The sequence below is a fragment of the Nesoenas mayeri genome, assembly GCF_963082525.1.
Source record: "Nesoenas mayeri genome assembly, chromosome: 3".
In the NCBI taxonomy this organism is placed as follows: domain Eukaryota; kingdom Metazoa; phylum Chordata; class Aves; order Columbiformes; family Columbidae; genus Nesoenas; species Nesoenas mayeri.
The window spans coordinates 56295087-56318971 of NC_137544.1; the positions used below are offsets into that span (position 1 = coordinate 56295087).

At 39.7% G+C, this 23885-nt stretch overlaps 1 protein-coding gene across 1 annotated transcript in view; it reads right to left on the reverse strand.

Moving 5' to 3' along the window:
• THEMIS (thymocyte selection associated) overlaps positions 1-23885 on the reverse strand; it is a gene marked incomplete at its 5' end in the record, with an annotated part of 79319 nt that overhangs the window by 54441 nt on the left and 993 nt on the right. Inside the window, 2 exons of the mRNA XM_080342560.1 lie at positions 1058-1516; positions 9564-9722. Coding sequence (XP_080198686.1) covers positions 1058-1516; positions 9564-9722 — 618 coding nt within the window. The remainder of the gene's footprint in view (positions 1-1057; positions 1517-9563; positions 9723-23885) is intronic.

The following is a 23885-nucleotide window of genomic DNA, read 5'->3' on the forward strand; positions in this document are numbered from 1 at the left end:
CATATTTTCGTTAGGATTTCATTGCTATGGATCTCACTGGTTTGATCCTGGTAAATGTAACAGGCAGCAAAACCTTCTCAAAAGCCAGGCTCCTATCCTGCAAACTTTGCCAGGATGAGTGCATCAACAAGTTGGAATTGCAGCAAGTTCCCATCTGCTGCCTGGATTGTCCTCAAGCAAGGTCAAACATTTTAGCTTAAGTTGTTTTTTTGCTTAGGTAGGTATCTCTATCTCAATTCAGAGAGGGTACACTCTGTATTCACACATAGGTCATTACTGCAGCTTGGCTATTCAAGGCACCATAACTCAGGAGCATTTCACTGTGTGCTTATACCCTCGCACACCTTCTAATTTTATTTCCGTGACTAATTTCACTAACAGATTTAAAGTAAGGCGTAGATATGGGCAATGGTAAGAACAGAACCCAGCAGTTTCAGTGTTTTGGTGGAACAACTAGAACACTGACAGTGTGCCATGGACAAATTAGATATATATTTTTAATAAAAACTCATAACATAAATCACAGCGTTTAAATATACTTGTTTTCTAATATCTTCCTGTTTCCTCAAAATGGTTTCAGAAACTGTCCATCAGTCTTTTCTGTTTATACTCTATTGATATTTTTTTCAGCAATAGAGTAAAATAATATGGTTTTGCTTTCTGCAGTATTCTTATTCTGAAAAATGGTAGAGTGTATTATAGCATGCCTATCTATATTCTTTGTGCATCTCCTAGCCATAACCATAAATAATAGGTGGTTTCTCCATGGCCAAAGTCTGAGAAAGAGAATCTGAGAACTGAAAAGAATTCCTAAGTTCCACTTTTTCACAACGCAATATGTTTTGGTTTGTAATGATTATTTAATTGTAGTGATTAATAAAATGGCAACAGAAGGAAATGTAAGGTAACTATCTGAATTAACAGCTGATAAACTAATATCAGTGGCAAATTCTTGACCAAATCGAAACCCTCATGCTTATTTTAAGCAAATTTTGTGTATTTAAGGGAACTTTACTATACCAAGATGCACAGAACATTGACTTTGATTCCTACTTACATTTCATTACTGCCTGCACTTCATAGACAGGTGTGAGAATCAAGCTACCATCAAAATTCTCTGGAAGTGGATTAGAGGTGTCCCACATTTGCAAAGTATTGGAAAGTTTTACAATTCGGTTCCTGCACTTAGGGATTTTCCATTCTGCAATCTCTTTTAGGGTGTATATCTGGTCTTCTTCACACTCATAGAATTTTCCTTCTTGTGAAAGAGGCAAAGTAAAGGAATGAGACTGATTATTTCTGACCACGTCACAGTTCACAGCCATCGTTCCATTGACTTCTTCCACTGACTTGAAAGTGATCTGTTCACCATGTTTGATAGTCAAGTTTGCCAACTTTATATCCTCAGAGCTGTAGAAACACGGATGGCCAAATCTTGTTGGTCCAATTGAGACTTTTCTTGCAATTTCTTCAATGCTGACATATGGAGTTTTATCTGCCACAACCTTATAAAGCCCTAAGAGCAGAAAACTTGTGTTATAAAAAGGGAAATACGCAAAGCAGGCCATGCCAAATTTTAGACTATGAATGTAATAAAAATGGGGAACGAAGCACATCAAATGATTCATAGCTGATATTTGGTTGCTAGAACTGAAACTCTACAAAGATAATAGCAACTATATGGTACAAAATATAGGCAGATGGAATTGGCCCTTTCTACTCTGCATTTGATATCTGACATCCAACAGTTTTACATACATGATAAAAATTTTTCCTTGTCACAGAAAAAAAAAAGAAAAATTGTCTTAAAGGATGATTTCCTGAGAACACAGATAAGAATTAAAGCAATAAATGCAGACATGGTATAAGGGAGAGTAACACTAATGTGATTAGTGAAATGCAGGATAAGGCTCTGCCTAAACATCAGTACTGCAAATTGGGGATTCCTGGACCAAGTATGTTTGAAGACACATCACAAATGAAAAGGTAACACCTATAGACAAGAACAAGCAAAGGAAATTGATTTTAACATATCTGATATACAGATGGAGTAATTAAAATTTTGGGTGCTGGAGCACTGTGGCCATCACAAGGCAATTAAAGTGCTGAAGTACTGCAAGGCAGAAGCTGCATCTGAGCTTCCCTGTCCCCTAGGGACATTATTATTTCATGTTAATCATGCCCCTTGGAGCTGTCTCATTAGGAGTCTACATAGCAAGAAAAATGTGTACATTTCTATATTTGTGTGAATGTTTTCACAGAGGAAGATGAAGTGGATGGTTTAGAGGACTAAACAGCAGAGTTTAGCTGAACTGTGTGATTCAGCTGTCTTATTCCCCAGGGGAGACAGTGGGAATGCTGCCTCATGGAGTTACATTGCAGTTTCCTGGGACAGGCATCGACTAAGGCTCTCTTCTGAGTGAATATAACTGAACACAGAGGTTATTCCTAGGCCAAGTTTTCAAGCTAGGGGACCCATACAAATTAACTGGTAGCTACAGCTACAGTGACAAAGCAGCCCTTGGAGGTGCAGTGCCCTTTCTTCTTCCTTCCCCCAAAGCCAACTAGCAGAAAACCTATGGCCCCCACTGTTCCATGCTTTTGTCTCCTCTGGACCTCCCAGAGGACACTGTGTCTTTGTGGTAAAGGAATATTCCCACCTTGGCAGTTACAGAGCATGGCATGGGGATTCAAGAATTGCTGCTTGTCAACACTACAGACTCTTTCATGGCAGCTCAACATCTCACAAGTGATTTCTGTCATGTCTACAAGGGTTTAAGTGTCCCATCCACCTGCTGCCCATTGACTAGCATGGGAACTGGGTCCACACGGGCTATGACTCCCTTCTCATGGGAACAAGAGTGTGCGAAAATGTCAGGATGCCCCAGCAGATACCTGGGTCTCAGCAAGCTGGGATGCTGCCAGAACACAGTTCCTGTTGGATGTTGGGAAGACACTCACTTCCTCCTCTAGACCTCCTCTAATAGTGTGATTGTTTAACAAATTAGATTGGGGGATCACTTCAGTTAAAAATAGCCTCCAAATTTCCTATTTTCTCCCACACCTTTTCCCTGACTTTCATCTGCTGACCACGATCAACATAACTGAGGGGCTTGCATGAACTCAGAGGCTTCTTAAGATTCACATCACTACTGTCTTTTTTTTTTTTTTTTTTCTTTTTGGCTACAGAATTGCTGTGATTCTTGTTTCATTGTAACAAAACCCACTACTTTGAGTTCATAGCTTTAGCACCCTTCGTGTTAAAGGAGCTGTTGTCAAGATTCTGTCTGTTGAGTAGCTTCTAACTGAATTTATCACCAGACCAAGTGTTTTGGTTCTAGGTATCCCATAAGACCACTAGGATCTGTGGCACCTAACAGCTGAGGACTTGTCAGCAGCCTAAACAGCAATAGCCTATTTGATCTACTGCAGAGATAGTCACTACTTATAGCTATGTAACTGCTTTCTGTGATTCTCTGCCTTCAAAATTGTCTGTATGACAGTTAGCTTTTCCCATGTGAAATTAGGACCCTTGTGCAAATACAACCTCTACATATATGTCCTCACTGCAGCACTATGGGAAAGCCTTCAGGCCTTTTTCTGGGCTGCAAAGAAGCCACATCCATGAATGTAGCTGCACAAGTACAAAGTAAAACTTAAACATACTTTTCTTTCTCTCCAATATTTTTGATGTTTCTCACAGCTGTTTTTAACACAAGTATTACAAAGCAAGTTAACTACCCCAGTCCTAACCACTACTGGAGCTGTCAGTGCAGATCAGGACAAACTGGTTCACGAACATTTAGAAAATATCACAGTGACAAGGCACCAATGACAAAATGAATTGTGGAAAAGATAGCATCCCCCAAACAGTGTTCCAGTGTCATGCTTTGCAAGCACAAGATGGGCATTGTCTCCTGGCAGTGCTTGGAGAAAGCAAATAGGAATATTCTTCAGTAAAGAATGTATTCAAAGTACATATGATGTATCCCAAAGGCAGCAACTATGTTTACTCATCTGAGATATAGAAGCACACACATTGCCCCTAGAAAACCTCTAGAATTGCATTAAAAAGCCTTAATAAACTATGTTAAAAAACCATTCCCAGTTGAAAATATTTGGCAATGTGCAGGTATGAGAAACATTCTTCTCTATGAGTTTGACAGCAGACTCAGACTCTACTAATTTTGCTGGGACTGTAGAGCCATTTGGAAGCCAGCTATTTCAGCAGCAAACTGATGAGCATCCTGGCTTGAAAAGTAGGTTTCATATGGACGCATAGTTACCAGATCTCATACAAAACTAGACAACTGATTATTCCCTCAGGCCCAGGCAGACTGATTTTTTTCAGGGTTGGGAACAGAAAAATCTTCACCTTCCATTCTGCTGGCTTTCTTAATTTTGGTAATAGAATACTTTCATAGTCAACTAAAGAGCCATGTGGCCTTGCATGCTTAGCTTCTGTATTGATGAGACCTATGAAGTAGAGGCACCTAATAGCAACCTGTTTATGCTTATGAGTATGTAAAGTTCCATATGTTTCTCTCTCTATAGAAAAGCGGTGAATATATAAAAAAGTTATTTTGGTATGATGTGTGAAAGGCACAGTATCTCCTATGTAAGTACTATAATCTGCCATGGTATCTTCTCATAAATGCTCTCCTTGCTACGATATGTGTTAAAAAAAAAAAAAAATCCACAAAACCCAAACAACTTTATCTGGAACCATTTGAAACCTTATTAAAATCATTATGAATCAAATTACAAACCCAAATGTTTTCTAAAGCTAAGACAGAAAAAAAATCTCCAGAGTAGGAGACATATGGTAAGTTTGAGGTGCTGAAGCTTGGACATTTTGAGGTCAAACAAAAATATTTTTGTACTTTTTCATAAATGATAAAATGACTGAATCAAATTCACTTAGACTTTCCTAAGAGAGCTTAGTGGACTGTTGGGGGAAAACACAGATGGAAATAGGAATCTTGGAAAAAAGTCCAGCTGGTTTATTGAGAGCTGGCTTTATTGCTTTTACAGATCTACTTTCTAAATGTAATCTAGTCTATAACCAAAGTGCACTGATACCAAACAGTTTTGGGGAAAATTGTGGATAGAGACAACAATAACTACACATACACCATAACTACAGGAATGTATGACCATTGTCACCCTACATGGATCCTCTGCACTTAGTGGCATTTCACTAGGTAAAGTGCTTGCATAGCCATAAGAAGCCTCAAACCTAATCAGCCCATCATTTTCAAGAAACGTTTTAGGCATTAAAGTACACATTGGTAGAGAGAGAGTGTCTGAGAATCTGAAAAAAACATATTTTCACTGTTGTGGGAGAGAAAACATAGCCCAAGGATCACCCATTTAGTACTGTGGGAAAGCATGTTTTGATAGAAGGGAGTTTTTACCACTTTTTTACAGAACAGTACATGCAGCTCTCATTTACTGGTTATAGACTGATAAAGTGTACCGGCTTGTAGCTTTATAGACCCCATTTTCGGTCTTAATTAGAGTCCTGAAGGAACAGAGTATCCTTTCTATTCTTTCTTTTTCTTTATTTCTTCCCCCATCCCGAAAACAGAAAACCAGTAGTTAGGCTTACCTAGTAGAGAAGCAAGTAACCTTCAAGGAAAAATTGCAGAAAGACCTTCTTCCTCAGACTAGCAGTTTCTGTTGCCCAAGGGAATGCAGAAGACTGGGAAGGGTTCAGTTTCCAAGTTCTCTGGAGCTGGCTTGATTTCTACTCCTGTTTTCCCTCACCTTGACCACTCACTCTGCTACCTCTGCTGCTCCAGCATCCTCCTCTCCCCATCCTGCCACAAAGGCCATCTTTCCTCTCCTTCCACCATCTCCTATCAAGATGAGCCTTCTAGTGCCTAATCCCTCTATCTCTATGTGTATGCTGTGTGGCCACAGACAAGTCTCCTGTCTTGTGGCTCACAGAGGCTGAGAGATCAAAGGGACAGTCGTGCCCAGCTACATGTCTGTCAAACCATTTAGGAATGAGCAGCAGCAACTGTCAGGACCTCCTGAGAATGGGGACAGCCCAGCAATACTTTTGCAGAATAAGGAATATAACTGAACAAAATGAAAACATTTGTGCTGGCACACAGTTCAGGTGTTGTGCAAATTACCTGTCTCTGCTAACTTGGGAAAATAGTAGTTCAAAATGCTGTTAGATATAGTCATTAAAATGTCTAGAGTAACAGCAGGCTTCTTTTCTTTTACCCTGTGTATGAGAATAGGAAGAATTGCCTGGCCCTCTGAGGCATGAAAAAGAACAAATTAGAATGAGGATAAAATGAAATAACACAGATAGTGAACTTGCGGTTGCAGCGGTTTCTCTCATGCAAAGGGCAGATTAGGCCTTTATCAAGGATCTGATTTGCCAGAGCAGAAAAAAGGAATTCTGTAGACTGCAAATACATTCAGAAAGACAAAGAGTAAGGCTTGTTTAAAGCCAATGAGCCCAGCTCTTGACTCACAGAGATGCTTCCCCCAGAGTAACCTGAATAGAAGACTTGCTTACTTATGCCAGCATGCACACAGTGAAAGGATACATGAGCCCATCACATGCAAATGAGAACTCATGACAGAGAAAACGGAAAATAACATCAAGGCAAAAGATTTCTATGCATCAACACTGGCAAGAGAGCACTATACATACTATGTAAATACAGTGACAGACTCCTAGATACCCACAGATATTTTTGCTGAAATGAGTCAACGGCAGTATAAAAAAGGTCATCTGCAATTCGGTTCTGTGTATTGTTCTGGAGACAGGATCAAGAGAGTAACGCTGTTTCATTCAGAGCTTAGCATGTGAATGTAATAAAGTTAAAAGGTCAGGAAAAAGCATAGACTAGGATACCTTGACTGTGTAAAGCAGAATCATTCTTTAGCTAAGAACTAAATTAGACAAGTGACAAATTTACATCGTAACAAAAAGCTCTTGAGTGCTTAAGAGTACATATACTGAGAGAAACAAGAGAGCGGTGCTCCCTCTTGGGTTAATAAGAAGTGTCATTATGCCCCTCTTCGGTGCTGCTGTTTAGTAATAAACGTCATGTGGAGGATAATAATGATAAATTTCAGCAAAATGAATTCTGAATTTATTTTTCTAGTGAAATAACCCAGTTTTCTAGAACACTGTTAGGGAGAGTTCATAAGTATGCATGCAAATTGTAGTGATTAGACTGAATTTGAAAATGTGCTCAACAGGGCAACAGCATCCAAATGCCAAGTTGTTAAATAGATCACTTGAATGCAAACAAATCCAGATTCACCAGGTTCAAGCACTTGAAATCACAAGTCATTCTGTTCTGAAAATCAGGGGATTCAACATTAATAAATGTAGGATTACTTTTATCACTCAGTTGTATTGGATATTTTAGGACTCATGTTCAAACTCATCTGCCAATCAAGATTTAGAATATGACTTCCTATATGTATATATATTTTAGAGATAGAAGAAATTTTAATAACAGCAAAGAAGCTTGGCCTTCAAGAAAAATACCAAATATCTTGAGAGTTCACAGTACAGCAGTACTTCAGATAGCCACAGATAATTAAAATGTCTTTGATCACTATATTTGGGCCCTATGAGTGCTTGAAAATGGCATTCCAAAAAAGTCTTTTAATAAATGGTCATATAAATGATTCTGATTCACCAAGTAAGAAAAACACAAAAGTAAATTAAGGATCTACTGAGAATTATATTAAGGATCTATATAAGGAATAATAATAATAATAATATAATATTATAATTATAATATAATATTATAATATTATATTATAATATAATATAATTATATAATATATTATATATATTATATATATTATACATATATATTAATTATAATATAATATAATATTATTATATAGGAATTATATAAGGAATTATATTAAGGAATTATATTAAGGATCTACTGAGAATTATATATAGAACTATTTCGGAAAGAAAGCTGTATTTTGGAGATGGAAAATGAAGGCACAGCAGAAGATATTTTTCTGTGGAGTTCAGATGAAATATTACATTCCCATGCACTTTTACATTTTATTTGCTTCAATAAGTATGTTTTTTCTCCCTCTGCAGAAAAAGGACATACCAGTTTGAGCAGTGGCATAACCTAAACCATATGTTACATATCCGTGTGCACACAGTCTCACTTGCTCAGCAATACATTAGAAGAACATCACTGAGGTTACTAAGTCAAATGCTAGAAAACACCCATACTATGTTTCCTCATGCAGTATCCGTTTCACCACGCATGTACTTGCAGTATAATACAGTGTTAATTAAATGTTTGCATTCCTTTTTTTTTCCCCTACAGAATTATAGGCTCATTCTTTGTGTTAGCTAGACCAAAGTAAGTTCTGCGTGTGATCTCAGGCTCTCGAGGGCTACTGAGTCCTTGCGTGTGCTCTCCCAGTTCTCTCCCAGACATCCACAGGCTGCCTCCCACATCCCACTGGCCTCCTCATGCTGTTTTCCAGCCCACTCATCTCCTCTTTGCCAGGGGCTCCCGTTACCTTTGCTGCCTGCAAGACTCCCAGCATCAGAAATGCCCTGCCTCTGTATTTCTGTGTGAGTGCAGGCCCCCTCTGATGCTGGCAACCACCTTCACCACTGTCTTCAGTCCTTGATCTCTGCATATCAAGTTTTCATCCTTCTGCCCTTCTCCAAGGTCCAACCATTTTCTATCATCATTTTCAAAACTTCATTTGCCTCCTCCACTTCCCACACATGGATACTCACAGTCCAGTACTTCTCCCTCTGCACTTGAGTCACTTCCCTATGTAAAACAGCTGGGCTCTAACAGTAGAATAGAGATGAGAGCAGAATTGAAAACTGAATAAATATGATGTGATGACTAGATACCTTGGAACAGTATTTGGCCAGTTCTCCATCACAAGGCAACATGAATAGAGGCAGATATGTTTCAAATAACAAGTCAGTACCACATGCCAAATTTCAAGTCCATCCTCCAAAATATGGATATTTTGAGATTTCTCTATAGAACAAGTGAAGTGGTTTTGAAGCAGAAAAACACATTCATTTTCCTCTAATTGTGTTTGCAGGCATGGGGCAGACACTTTGGCTACTGAAATTAAAATGAGTCATTAAACCAAAACCAAAATGTAATGAAGGATTCAAAATATTTTTTTTCCAAAATAAAAGAAGTATAGTAATAGTAAATAAATTATAGTCTGAGAATACAGCAAGGAAGATTTCGGCTCAGACAAAGTTTGGCAAAGTTGTAAGTAACTGAAAAGAACATTTTTGCAATAATTCTCATACTGATTGACCTCAAGTATAGAAAGCATTACTACCAAACATTATGACATTAATAATTTCTATCGAGGCTTGAAAAAGAACAGTAAGAATTTAAAAATGAGTTGGTTGTGTCTTGTGCCATCTGATAAAATTGTACCCTTGACAGTGGAGTTGTAACCTCAAACAAATATCAGTCAAGACAGTAAATCAATAAAATGAACAAAGATGATTATTCAGGGTTATAATTCCTCAAAAATGTATTCATGAAATACTATACCAGGAAAATTTAGTGGTAATTCCACTTTGGCTGAAATTCGGCTGATTTCATTATTCTCACAGATACTTGCTATGAGCTTATTAATTTTGAAGCCAATAACTTTAATGACTTCTCCTGTTGACAGGCAGCATTCATTTCCAAACATTTCATAGATGGAGCCTGAAAAAAAAACAAAAGGGAAGAAAAGCATTATTCAGCTTTTTCTCACTTTGTCAAGTGTCTTTACATCTTTGTATGAAAGTAAAAATACTTAAAATACGTTATATGAAATAATACTTATCCTGATTTAACTAATCTATTTTTTTTTTCCTTAGTGTTATGAAAAAATCTCTCTTGTGCCTTCAGTGACATCTGGGTCAGTTTTATGTCTACACTGTGTTGAGATGCATGTAAGGAGAACAAGGTCTGTATTTCCAGGTTATTAGACCAAAGCACAACAAGGTAGACCATAGGACCACCTGGGCCATCATGAACTGCCTCCTGAAGTCAGCACGCAATAATGATGCTCAAGCAAGAAAGGTGCCTCTGCACAGTGCAGCGCACAGTATATCCCATAGGAAACAGCAGACTGCAGCAGAAGGCAAAAAAATACAGACCCTAGAAAGTGCCTAGGGAGACATCAGGGAATATCAAAGTGCAACCAGCATTTGAGCTTTCTGTAGCAACAGAAAAACTGAAGAATGTACAAGCAATTGGAAAACTGGCTAATTAACAGTGGTAATCCCTGCCCCATGCAGAAACAAACCTACTGATTCTGACCTGGCAGGAAAAAATTCCTTTTTTGTCTGTGATGTTCAGAAGTTTGAGCACCACAACAAGGCAATCCGACCAAGTTTTCCAGAGCTTCCTCAGCAAAAGCTGGACCTGCAGCTTGCCCTGCCAAAATCACCCTCCCTTCTCCATTCTTACAGTGGTCAATATCTGCTCTTTCAGAAGTGGGAGCAGTGGGGAAGAATAAAGCAAAACCAAAACAAAAGCCAGCAGGAGACTAGTAGAAGCTTTGAGGCATGGGTTTAATTAATTGTATATGTTTAAAGGCAATGCAGCAAACATGCTGATGAAACCTTCTTTCAGTTCCATTTGTAGACAGAAGTATACTGAGCACAGTACATCAGAAATGTTGACTTTAATGCTAGCATCTGTTCTTCTGATACTGTGCAGTTCCTTCCAAGAACTTCCCAAGTTCTGTCCTGAAGTGATGTGGCAGTACCCTTTCTGGAATCCCACCTCAGAATTTCATTTCCCTTATGGTGAGAAACCTTATTCTCATTTCCACTCCCAATGCATTGGTAAGTGTATTCATTTGCTCAGCTACTAATGATGCTCTTCTACTTAAAATACTTTTTTTCTCATTTCCATTTCTCCCTTCCCCAAAGGGTTTGCAAGGTTAATTTTGCCCTTCTCTGGTTACATTTTTGACAGAAATCTAAAAGAAGCAAACTCTCCTTATCTCTTTTGAGAAGACAGATTTTTATATATATATTTTTTTTTTTCCGTCAATGAGAGATATTTAAAGTCTGACCTCTGGTTATATAGTAGCAATCAATAATTGAGATGGCCTGTACCGAAATATTGTCATTGCCTGCAGAACTCACTTCCTACAGTAAGGAACACTCTGTAGTCCACAGGTGTTCTTGTAGCTGCTGAAGAGACAAAAAAAAAGCTGCGTTTTTTCCTTCTCTCTCTTTTTTTTTTTTTTTTTTTCCCCAGATGTCATATCAGAAGCATAATTATTAGCCAACTGATTTTCCTAATACTCACTCAAGGTCAATTCTAATCACAATCATAGCCTGGGCTAGTAAGCATTTCTTACTGAGTTTGGGACTTATTTAATAACTCTGTTGCAGCACTGGCTGGTGACAAGTATTGGGTTACCTACCACCTTGGCCTCACTGGCAGTCACCAGGATATAAACCTGAGCAAAACTTGTTCTGGTTTTGTCCTAAACCCAAAGCTTCAGTAGAATATCACAGAACAATGAGTTTGTGTCAGTACAGGAGGATGAATGAGAGTAACGCTGAGCAACTAAGTTTGCCCCATTGTGAAGACATGTCCAGGCAAAACAGTCTGCTGCTTGAGCAATGCTTTTACAATTGAGATGGACACCAGGAAATCACCAGCTGTTCCCCTGAGAAAGATAGGTTCTAATGTACATTTTTAATCCTATGTAGAAGAATCTAGGTTAAGAAAAATAATTAAAAAATCATGTGGCAGATGCTTTCAGCAGGCTAGACTTGGCAATATTGCCTGGCTTCCATTGCTGTGAATCCTACATAGGATCAAGGGGACTATTGCACTTGGGCTCCAAACTCCTCTAACAGGCTGCTGCCTTTCTGTTGCATACCAGGATGATGATTAGCACAGAGATATTCTGGATTATAGTGCCACACAATTATCAGCCACAGTCAGGTGAAAGAACATGCAGTTTATGCATCCTTTCAACCAATCTGGTACTATGCAGAAGAACAAGAGAGCTGCTGCCCTTGAACTGGCAAAGAATAATCTGTTTTTCTTATTGTAAATATAGTGCATCATTGTTTGCTCTCCCTTTAGTCCCTGAGCAATTCAGCATTGACTAACTCAGATGTCTCCACTGGATATTGCTACAGCTCCCATCAGTAGGCTGGCTGCTGCTCTAATAAACACTTGAGGAATTATCATAGCTCTCATTGCTTTAGCTGAGCTCCATAGGATATTTTATGACAGTCAGAAAAGTGTATGTGCAATACTTATTTCATATTAGAGTGAGAGGGAGAGAAAGATTGAGCAGCTGTGAGGAGAGTAATATTCCTTTTGTGCTGAACCACCTCACTCCTCACATCAGACATACTAGCGATCACAAGTAACCATGGTATTATTAGATAGAGGGAATCTCAGAGGACCCAGCATGATGAGCTCTGCATTACAGAAACATGGAAAGATGAGTAAAGAATTCCAATATCCTCACCCTCAAACAAATATTTGTGAAAACCTACTCAAAATGGGAGATCATGGCTTCTAGAGGCTTTTATCCTCAGTGCAGATTTAGATCTAGATTCTCCAGATTACCCCACTTGAAAACAGACCCTGAGAAACCATTTAACATATGAAAGTAACTACATTGACTAATTATGGGCTTAGGGCACATTTGCTTTCATCTCTGCTAGACAGCCTTTGCCAGTATGCTCCTTGGTGCAGCCACCCCGCCCTGTGCACCCACAGGCAGGCAGTGCTGCTCCATTGGAGCACAGGCACGGAGCCATGCAGCTTCGGTGGCCTTGCTGGCCACACGTCTTTTCCAAATAACATGGTAGCTGGAGTAGGGCAAACCAAGCAATGGCCCTGAGGGGAAGAATGGAGCAATCAGGAGGCTGAACCTCTCGAAAAACTGCTGACCATTGAAGATTATTTAACCACTACTTTGGTTTATACCCACAGCAGAGCAGTGCCACCAAGAAATAAAGAGGGGAGGCAGAGGAGGTCCCTGTTTCTGATCATGGTTGGCTCTGAAGGACTCACTGCTTTTATCAGGTTTGCTTTTCCATAGGCACAATAGCTTCACCACAAATTGTGCAGTGGAGAGTTTGAGAAAGTCCTGTCCTCCATCACAAAATAAATGGAGCTTGAAAAAAGTGAAAACACTGATCAGGTAGTGACACGTCCAAGGCTGAAGATCTAGTCTGGTGATATCCACAAGAAGAGACTAAATTCGCCAAACTCTCAAAAATATGTTATTGAATGACACCAAAATTAGCCTTTGACAAAGCAAACAAAATTTGCAAAACATAAGAAATGCAAATAGCAACCTATATAAGGTAAACAGTGGTCCGGCACCACAGAGATGGCAGGGAATTCTAAAACACTACAAGAAAAGGGTAAAATACACAAGAAAAGAAAATCTGCACTCATAAGAGAGAGAAAGTACCTGAGGCAGACAAGCATATGGAGTTCAAACTGGAGTCTACAAAAAGCATTACATGGAGCTGCAGGCTCTGTTTGAAACATCAAGGGCCAAGATAATGCATTCAGAAGAAAGATGGATTATAAATGCCAGACTGCAAGCCACAAAGGAATGTGCACAGAATAGATGCACAGGGCTGTCACAGCACCTTAACTCCCAGGGTCTTTCATCAGAACAAAACATAACATTGTTGTGGAAAACAAACAGATTATTCATCTAAAAGCATTAGTTCTAGGAAAAAGTGAGATGAAAATGAAAAAAAAATAAAGTTATACTTTTAATTGAAATAAAAAAAAAAAAAGGAAAATCAGACAAGCTAGTTGTCCTACCACCAAAAAATAAACCATTTACATGGGTACATAATCCTGTAGCAAAGATAATGCATCATAATAATACCAAGGAAACTGAACCTATTCTTGAAAAAAAAAAAAAGAGTATTTTTTTTGCATTATCAACAAGGGAAAGGGTATTAAGCATCTGGGGAGGATGCTTTAAGTCTTCCAGAAGATAGGAAAGTTCTTAGCAGAATAGAAGCGGAGAGTGCCCAAGTATCCCAGAACTCATGGCCATAGGACAATACCTTTCATCCCAGAAGAGAAGGTGCATAAATTGCTGATATAACCACTGAATAACGAGGGTGTGCCATCACATTTTCCATCTGATTACGGAAGTCAAAGACAAACCTTCAACATCTTATCAGTAGTAAAACATATATATTAGTGGATAGACAGATGGATATATGTGTGTACAGGTATGTAGACAGATATCTACCTGAATGACAGTTTTCACAGGCAACTTGTAGGACTTTAAGTACCATCTCCTTTATCAGATTCAATTGGAAGAGGCCAAAAGGTTGAAAGATTATGAGGGTAAGAGGTTGGAAGGAAGGTGGTTAGCAGACCGAGACAATGATTGCAGAAGGCTCATTTTTAATGATAGCAGGAAAAAAAAAAAATCATTAAAAATTGAAACTCTGCTGCCATAGAAGAACAGGTTCATTTTGGTGGGTGCAATTGCACGTACAGTATTGATTCTAATTACATATTTGTCTGCGACTAGATTGCCTTAGACCTGATTTTAGCCTTAGCTTGGCCGTTTGCCTAGAATAGTACAATGAAGATTACATTCAGACAAGAAAAATGTTACTTGTGTGATTTGTCATCTAGGATTTTGCAGCAAATATTTGTGCTGATACAAGGGAGGGAGGGAAACTGTGTAGTTTTCAAAAGGGACAATAAGAATGCTTTTTCCTTTAAAAGCCACGATAACTAGTCTTAAAACATTTTGAAAATATCTGCTGTGTGACAATGGGACCCTGAAAGATTTTACTTTAGCTGAGTGATGCAGGCCCCCACACACAACATATTGAAAAAATAAAATTAAAGTTAAAATGAGCCTTTTAGTAGACACAACAAATGTATTTTTCCCACTCAAGCCACAAAGAAAGTGTAAGACATTGAAAACATAGATCAAGTAATCTTAAGGACTGAATCTTTTTTATTTGAGAAAGAGGTATGCAATATAATGCAAAATAACATTTTTTGCAGAAACCAGAATAAAGCAGCTTATTTACAGTGATCAAACAATGCCCCTGAAGGCTGTAATTAAAGAGCTTGTTGCTTTTGAAACCACCTTTTCTGGATTGTTACTTTATTCAATAAAAACCACATTTATATCCTTTCATAAGCTCATCTCTAGTTTGACAATCCATATTAGCAACTGCTGTGATCACATCAAAGCAACCATAAGAATTAGTTCAATATCTTTTTCCTCCATCTTCCCTAAAATGCTAAGCAGCCACACCACCATCATCCCTAACAGGAGCCTTTATTTGATTTATTTCTCGTTACTTGTACAAAAAGAGTCTTTTTCTATTAAAAACAACAACATAAAATATAAATACAATGAATGCCTGAGACAGAGAATGTCATTCTTCATGTCAGGCCATATGAGAGCACCACTGACAGAAATATTTTATAATACAAGGTAGAATAGGAAATATCTCAGTAATATTTCCCTTTTTCTTCTCAAGTACCTTGGAGCCCCATCGGGTGACTGCTCTTGGAGCAAATGCTTCGCTGATGCTGACACAAAGCATGGCTCAAAATCAGGTCCATGATTAAACAGCAATAATACATCATGTACATAATTCTTTTTTATCACACAGCCCTGGGCAGTTTAGCAAGGAGGCCTAGGTAGAGCAACGCAAACAAAGCAAAAGGCTTGACTAAGGTGGCACAGATTACCATTCAACCGTGCTGGAGCTCAAGCCCAGGCTGGCTGACTCCCAGTCTAACAGTCTGTCTGCTACACAGGGTGCTGCTAAGCACTTCCAAATATCCCTCATTCTTTTTTTTCTTTTTTTTTAACAAAGACCAAGCCTTTCTCCTAACAAAAACGAGTGACTTTGCAGGACAGACACTAGGCATTGACTTTCTAGCCCCATGAGTTTGAATCCTTGAAGGAAAAAATTGTCCCTTTCATCTCTCAGTAGCACCCACTGAATTCATTGCAGCTGGCAGGCTGAGCAGTCTTTGAAAGTAGATCCAAAGAACCATGAACCTGGCTGCTTTGCAGAGAGATGAAAGATCTCCTGACATGTCCTGAAAGAGTAGAACTTTGTCCCAATATCCTTTTCCCAGTGCTGCTTTCTCCACCATTATGTTGTCATCGGTTGCTCATATGGGTGCTGCCTTCCCAAATCAGAGTCAACTCTGTTTCAGAGGCTGGTGAAATGGTTCTGCTTTCACATCAAGGCACCTGCCCCTGGTGCAGTCATTCAGCCAGAATTACATCTCACTTCCCCCAGTGACATAGCTCCGCTGAAATCACAGGTTTATTAAGGCTGCTACAGTCTCCCAAAGGAATATGAAGGGCATAATGTAACTATAATCAGTATCAATAAAAAAGATATCACTCTTTATGGGCATTATTTGGGAGTTAGCCAATTGTTCAGAGTTTATGCTCTTTGGCAAGAAGAGAGATCTGTTTTAAGTTGTGGGGAGGAGAGTTTTGCTTAATAACTTTAATCATATTATCCTCTGATTAAGCAGTAGAAAAAAAGCAAACAGTTTCTGATAGTGAGAAGTTAGGAGTTTGGTTTTTTTTTTTTTCAGATACCTCCTGAGCACTGAAGAGGCTGATCAGCATGCTGGGCTTTCCCCACTGATCTCAAATAAACTAACATCTCACAGAAAAAAAGAAAGAAGCTGAAAATCATGTTCTCAGTGGCAGGAAAAGAATGTATGCGCCAGCTTCTCTCTGCAACCCCAGGCTGTGGGAGTGGCTGCAAATAGCATAAAGCACCTGTATGGTTTTTATCCACCTCTTCCTTCCACCCCCAGAAGGTGCACCCATGGAGAGGGGGTGAGCCCAGCTCCCCTGTGTCCATGTGGTGTTCCAGAGACTCAGGGGCAGCAGTGGTCACGAAAGTGGCATGAGTTTGTGTAGAAGGTCCTCTATCAAGTGACAGAGCAACTTACTGTGTTTTGTAACAGCTCTTCTCTCCTTTAACATGTGTCCTAAGCAACAAAAATCTGCAGGTTTGGTCAGTCTGGGACACAGATAGTCCAAGGAGATCAGCTGCTGTATTGCCACAGAGGTAAACTCCCTCCAAAAGCCTCTGTGCAAAGAAAGCATCTGATCTTGATCATACCTAATTAAGCTGCAGAGGGTCTGGTTTTTGACAGCACAAAACCACCAAAAAGCAAAAGCTGTAAGATTCATCTTTTGCAATATAAAGTCAAACTTTAAATGTCAAGTGCTTTAAACCATTTCAATCATAATGGAATTTAAAAAAAAAAAATGACTTCGGCAGCAGTTTCTGATTTATTCCTTTCCTGATAGGTTTATGGCCTTTATATTTTTTTTAATACTTTCTTCTGATTCTCATCTATCTAGAGGGCTCACACTCTACATGTGGCAGCAGAGTTTTGTGCATGCAGCACCCACTACAATGGAAAGAGCAGGTGAAACCACAGTTCCAAATGCAACATCTTTGACCTTTTGTTTGGGTTTACACACATAAGATGGAATTAACTGTAGCAATGAAGAGAATGCCAAAAGCTGCTTTATAACAGCATTAGTCACTGTTTCAGCTGTTTGCAATTTATTCAGTTTTATTCATTCTCTTTGCAGCGTTAATTACTTTGACTTAAGATATGGTTATTGAAGTGTATGTTTAACACCAAATATGTGCTTTGTTGGACTGGGTTTAAGAAGGCTGCTTAAATTAAGTTGCAGGATCAAGTCAGAGTGTTGAGCACTTCACAGGTAAAGCCCAGAATTGGAAACATATTTAAGCATCTTCCCCCACTGCAATCACAGCACACTGACTTGTGTGCCATGACTGTGTGTCCAATGGACCTAACCAGAATCCATGAACCTGGACTGATGCCATGTCTCCTCATGCATAAATCATCAGCTAATGGAAGAAAAAATACTTCACAAGAGCCCTGTAACTCAGCAATGGTCATGGGCTTATATAGCACAAGAAGTTTATCCCAGGATCTTCCCTTCCCCTTCATTTGCTTTAGTTGTACCTCTTATCTCCCTGAAGCCTGAGTTTGGGAAAATAGTCTTGGTATTTTTATAGGGTGGCAGGTTCATTTGTAGGGAAAAATGGCTTGTCCTGCTACAGACCTCCTTCTCACATCTCTGGAAGCCCCAGTGTAACACCAGTCAGGGGCCCCTCTCCACTGCAGGAAACCAGCGTGCTGAGGGCAGCTTCAGCCAGCTAAGGCAGGTGGCTGACCCTTGCATCGAGACAAGCCCGGGAATTTGGGTATTTTGCTCATCTCTTGTGCCATCCACAGAGAGGATTGGAGCTGAATGTCACAGAAAGAAAATCGCCAAAAGGAGATCCTTGAAACAGCTTTGCCCTCAGTGCCAGCTACCCAGGGTCAGATTTTTCTCACTCTATCTGTATGAGTCATCCCATTGAGGGCAGTAGCTTGAAGAAAATGAGCAATATCTGACCCATAAAAATCAGGTTTTGTTCTTATATTGCATTCACTGAAGGGCACTTTCCTTCTTGTTCAGAATAAAACATGTTTTTGAAGCCATTTGAGCAAGTGCAGGAGAGTTTCTGTAGTACATATTAGTAGGGAAAATTTACTATTAATAACATGTTCTGACTACTGACCACAAAAGAGAACTCAAACAATCTGTTACTCCAGCTATACCTAGGACTCTTGCTCCTGACTGTTCAAGCAAGAGTAAGGGCAACAACTGTGTTCAAGAGGGAAAAGCCTTTCAGTTTTTTACAGACAGATTTGGCTTCTATCTCTGTAAAAAAATGAGGCAAATTAGCAAGTGCAAACACCGTACTACAAATTTCTACCATTTCATGTACAATTCTCCTTTGGCATGTACTCAAACAACACTCCACCCAGTATATGCACAGGTCATTGATCTTCCACCTCTAAGAAATACAACCCTAATTATCTTCATCAAAGCTGTTGAAAGCTGTCCATGCTTTAGCCTCTGCTTAAATTGTGTTGTTTCTTTTTATAAGAAAAAAAGTGCCTTTATTAATCCTGAAAGGGCAGCTTGCTTGTTTTATTCATATGAATTACAGACCATATATCCTAGTTTTCATTGATTCACTGTTTTTTCATACTGATAAGGGAGCAGGACTTCTTCCCTCTGGGCTGACTTAAAAACAGTAAAAAAATAATTCCATCCTACATGATTGTTTTTTAACTATTAGCATTGAGAGTGATTTCTTGCAGCCGAGACTTTATACATAAGGATTCTTGTTCTATTCAGTTTGCCTAGCTGCAGTTACAGGGTTAACAGGACTTTTCATAAGTGGTTAAGCCAAACCCATTGCTCCCCTGAAAGGCTCACAGAAGCCACTCTGGAAAGATGCTGTTTCCCAGTAACAGAAGTAGAAAGGCTGAAACTGAAACTGTGGAGAGGGTGAGCAGGCTTGGATACGCAACCAGCAAGGAGAGCCAAGAGGAACTGAGAGCCGAAGCATATTCACATTCTTTATGGTTCACCAAGGAGAGTTTTGCAATGGAGCTATGCACATGCACCAATGAAGGAGCAAATCACAAAGGGTTTTTGCTTGGCATCACCCCTTATGCAGCTGTCAGAGAGAACCAAGCAGCCACCCAGAGAGGGCATCCCCACCTGGCAATGCTGAGCATCTTTATTTTTTAGATCTGGAAGGTTATTAACCAGGGCTATGTATGTGACCCCATTGTTGTCTCTTCCCACCATTCCGTCCCTGTGAGACTTTCCAGACCCCCAGGAGAGGGAGCAGAGCATGGAGCAGTGCATTTACAACCTGCTGCTCCACTGCACTCCCAGCCTGTGGAGATGGAGGCTGCTAGCTTACAGATCCATTCTCTTCAGAGAAAGAGAACACAGCATAAATGTTCCCAAGGAGTTTCACAGGTCCACTGTAAAAAGGAGATGTCCTGGCACTGCGATTTGCACAACACGTGCTGCTTTTGCAGAGCAGAAATGCAGAGAAGACCTAACAACTCTTCCTGTACTGTGGCAAGTCCCAACCCTTGGGGTCCTAATCCCATCACTGATGTGTGCATTTAGCTTTAGGAGAATAAAAAAAAAGGCAATGTGGGATTTCAGTTTAGGCAGAGCAAAAATGGGAAGGCTGCGAGTAAAGAACATGGCTAGTGGCAAGAAACACCAACAGAATAGGTGCTTTGAGCAGTTCTACATTTATCACAATTAAAGTTTGACACTTTTTACTGTCCTGCCACTGGTTAAATTAAGCCTGCAGAATATTAAATTCAATTACCCATAAAGTAATTATATCAGTATTAAAACAGACATAATTTTTGTAACATAAAGATGAAAGCCCTTACTTGCATGCTATCTGTAAAACTCAGCCTCAGCGGTCATACGGTATTTAGCTCACTAAGCATCAATATTTACTAAAATGTTCAAAGAAAAACCATCAATCAATCAAATCAGTTTCCAATGAAGTTTCAGTAGCTTAATTTTTTAATAACATATTTCAATGAGGTATTAAATTGTCATGTACTTCAGTCTGCATTGTAGTTCCTTTCTGATCAGTGCTGATTAGCAAGATGTCTGTATCTGGCAAGCTTGCTCTCAATTTATAATCAGCTTTACTAATCCCTTCAGAGATTCAACAGTCTAGTTTCTGTAGCAATGATATTATGACTAGCAGAGTCCAAAGCAACTGCCCCAAGAGGCATCCCAGGGGGTTGAAGAACCACCCTCTCCTTTCATCTGTATTTCTGTGTTTAAACCAGGAATAACAATAATTTCTCTGCTTCTGTATGGTCCTTTGAGTGCAATGTATTGAAAATACTTTAGAAGAACTCAGAGCTATTACTAAAACCCCATGTTGCTGAGCCTGCAGTGTCAGACTGCCATAGGTGGTGACTGCAGCTCGGGGCTCTGGGAACATGAGAGTATGAACAAATTCTTCAAACCTTGACTCTCCTGCCTGTGGCAAAGTGAGTAAGGCTTCAACCAACCCCAAAGTCCAGGCGTAGCATGAAAAACACTGATATCACCCTAGGGAAACCTTTCCCTCTGCTTCAAGCCAGGAACAGAGAGGCGAACAGGAGTGTAACTTCAGAAAGGTGTCTAGGTCACAGTATTCACTACCAACAGCAAAAGTTCAATTGCCTGTAGCTTCTCTAGCTGAAAGTATTCTGAATGGAAACAGGGTCTATATAGTCCTGTCTATTTGCAGTTCGGAGAGCTACAGTTAAATACATTACTATTCCATTAATGGCAGCAGGAACATAACTTTTAATAGGCCAGTAGAGATACTAATGGTGGAATGGATACACACAGTGTGTTTTCTACTTACTTTCCACCAGGAACTGCAGCAGGCAGGCTTGGGTCTGAAAACAGAGACCGAGATTGTACTCGGTGCTACAAGGGTACGAAGGCAAAATGAGATCTTTTAGAGCTTTTACCTAGCCCAGGGGGAAGCAAATTCCCACTCTCCCTGGAGTCTGACTTCGCAGCTTCTAATAAAAATACCTCACCACATGGAAAAAAATACTTCTATCCTTACAAAGACTTACAGCATTACATTTTCTTTATGCTTCCAGAGGTACTCAAAAACAAATCTATCAAGAACAGTAATGCTAATTTACAAGTCCTATATTTGTAAGATCATTTAAACCTAAGTGCAGTGTGTGAAAAATGTTGCTTCCAGAATAGAGTAAATGAAAATTTCATCCCCACAGTACACAGTTCAGCAGAGAAGACGAGCGAGTGAATTACACTCCATTGTCTTCTTACCACATAGATAGTCTTCTTTGGTTGGCTGATGCAACTTTGACATGACAGGTCCAATGGATTTAGTATACCATTTACTCTATTAGCCTTTCTATTAATATGTACCTGGTTAAGCTGACATTAAGAAGACTTGCACTTTTTTCTGGGGTTGTGGAGAGGGGAATAAACATAAGGTTTTTATATGTACAAATTCTTGCTATTTTAAATTCTTACACCAGAAAATTAATAATCTCTTGTGAATGACCAGTTTCAAACAATCCCATGTAATGCTTTAAAAATAAATCTTCTCTCTTACTATCTGCACGTTGTGCTGAGCATCGTTACAGTTTCCTACAAAATCCAACTCCATGAAACGGCTAATCCAAGTAGGACTCAGCTGACCAGTCTGACTTTGTAGCCAGTTGGGAGCTACCACAATCAGTGCATGAATGCTCTGATTTGGTCCCTGCAACCATAGCAGTAAACCCATGTTCCCTGTAAACAGACCTGCCATTACCCATAATGTGATTGCTGGTGTACTGCACGTGGGAAGAGAAATGAAAAGGGTTGTTGAGGGGGCAGCGGATCTGCCTGAGGAAGGACTGAAGAATGGTTGTCCTAATGGACACTCAAAGTGCACAAAGTGGTCCACTTGCCTGTTTAGCAATATAACAGGACTTACTTCAGACTCTCTTGGAAGCACTACTTTATCTTCAGAAAATGCAATATAAATCACAATGCAATCACAGAACAGTGTGTTCATCCCTGCTGCAAGGTACAGAGGGAAGCAAAATGTTCAGGAGAGATCCAACGTGGACAGATCGCTTGGGGAGGGAGGGAGGGAGGGAGGGAGGAAGAGAGAGGGAGAATCTGGCCTAGAAGGTGTTTTTAGTCCTAGATCCTGCAAACCCATCAGGCACAGAGTGTCTCGAGCAGCTCTAGCTTCCTCTGAAGAAAGCAAGAAGAAAAGAACTAATGCAAGCCTCCTAGTGGACATTGGGGTTTCTAGGTATTTGCAAGTGGTCTGAGGATGTGCCGACTGAGGGGAAGGATCCAAGTAGCACATTTGTATCAGCCTTGTTTCTTGTGTAAGCAAGAAACACCTGCATGTATGTTAGTGCTGCATCTAGCCTGGTGCTGGAAACATTAGTGAGCACAGTTGAGAGGAAGCCACCAGTACCAGAGGACAGGAAGAGGTGGTGTAGCTGAAGACTAATGAAGCATCACCGCAACACAAGGGCTCTCACTTTTAGTGCAATAGTTCCTGGATCTTGCCAAAAACCAGCCCCTCCCATGGCTTTGCAGGCTCTTTCATTATAGACAGTAATCAGCTAATAGCCTTCTTCTCCCATATGCAGTGACAATGCTGCAGAATGACCTGTGGGCTATGCCTCCACTGGTTTTTTTTTTCTTCTCATGTAGAAAGGTCTACACAGTAAATGGAAGCACACACAAAAATACTTCTGTTCCAAAGACGTAGTGTTATGAGTTTTACCATCCACTAACAGCAGGATGCAGAATATAGGGACTCAGAAGCCTGCTGACAGCTGGGCTACCATAATTTTCTCATAGCATTTTGTATATATCTATATGTATCTTACAGTACTTTGTATATACATACATATATGTACACACATGCATATCTACATAGACATACAACTTGTATTTGTATAACCTCTGCTTCCTAGGTGTGTGGAAAGAGGCAAATATGGTGGCTACTCAAATCTTCCCTTTTTTATTTTAAATTCTGCTCCTCACCACTTAGGTGACAAACTCCTTATCAAGCGCTTAATCCAGTTCAAGTTCTTGGGCCATTTTAAAATGTAAAGTTGAACAGCCCAAATGTCAAATAATATTTTCAAACATTTCTGGTAATTTTGGCCAAGTTTGTTTTCCAGAATGCCTTTTTATGGATCAGTAATATTCATGTGTCCTAGGCAGTTTCCAGAGCAGCCACTTTGGGCCATCAGTAGAACATGGACACTTGACTACCATCACAGCTTGAGTATGCCCTTTCTCATTTTCTTTCTGCCCCAAGAGGCTGTTTTTGTGGAGGAAAGAATCACTCACTCTGGCCACAGCACCAGGATTGCAGTTCAGACTTTCCATGGCCATAGCCAATGGTGGCTACCTCCTCTCCCCTC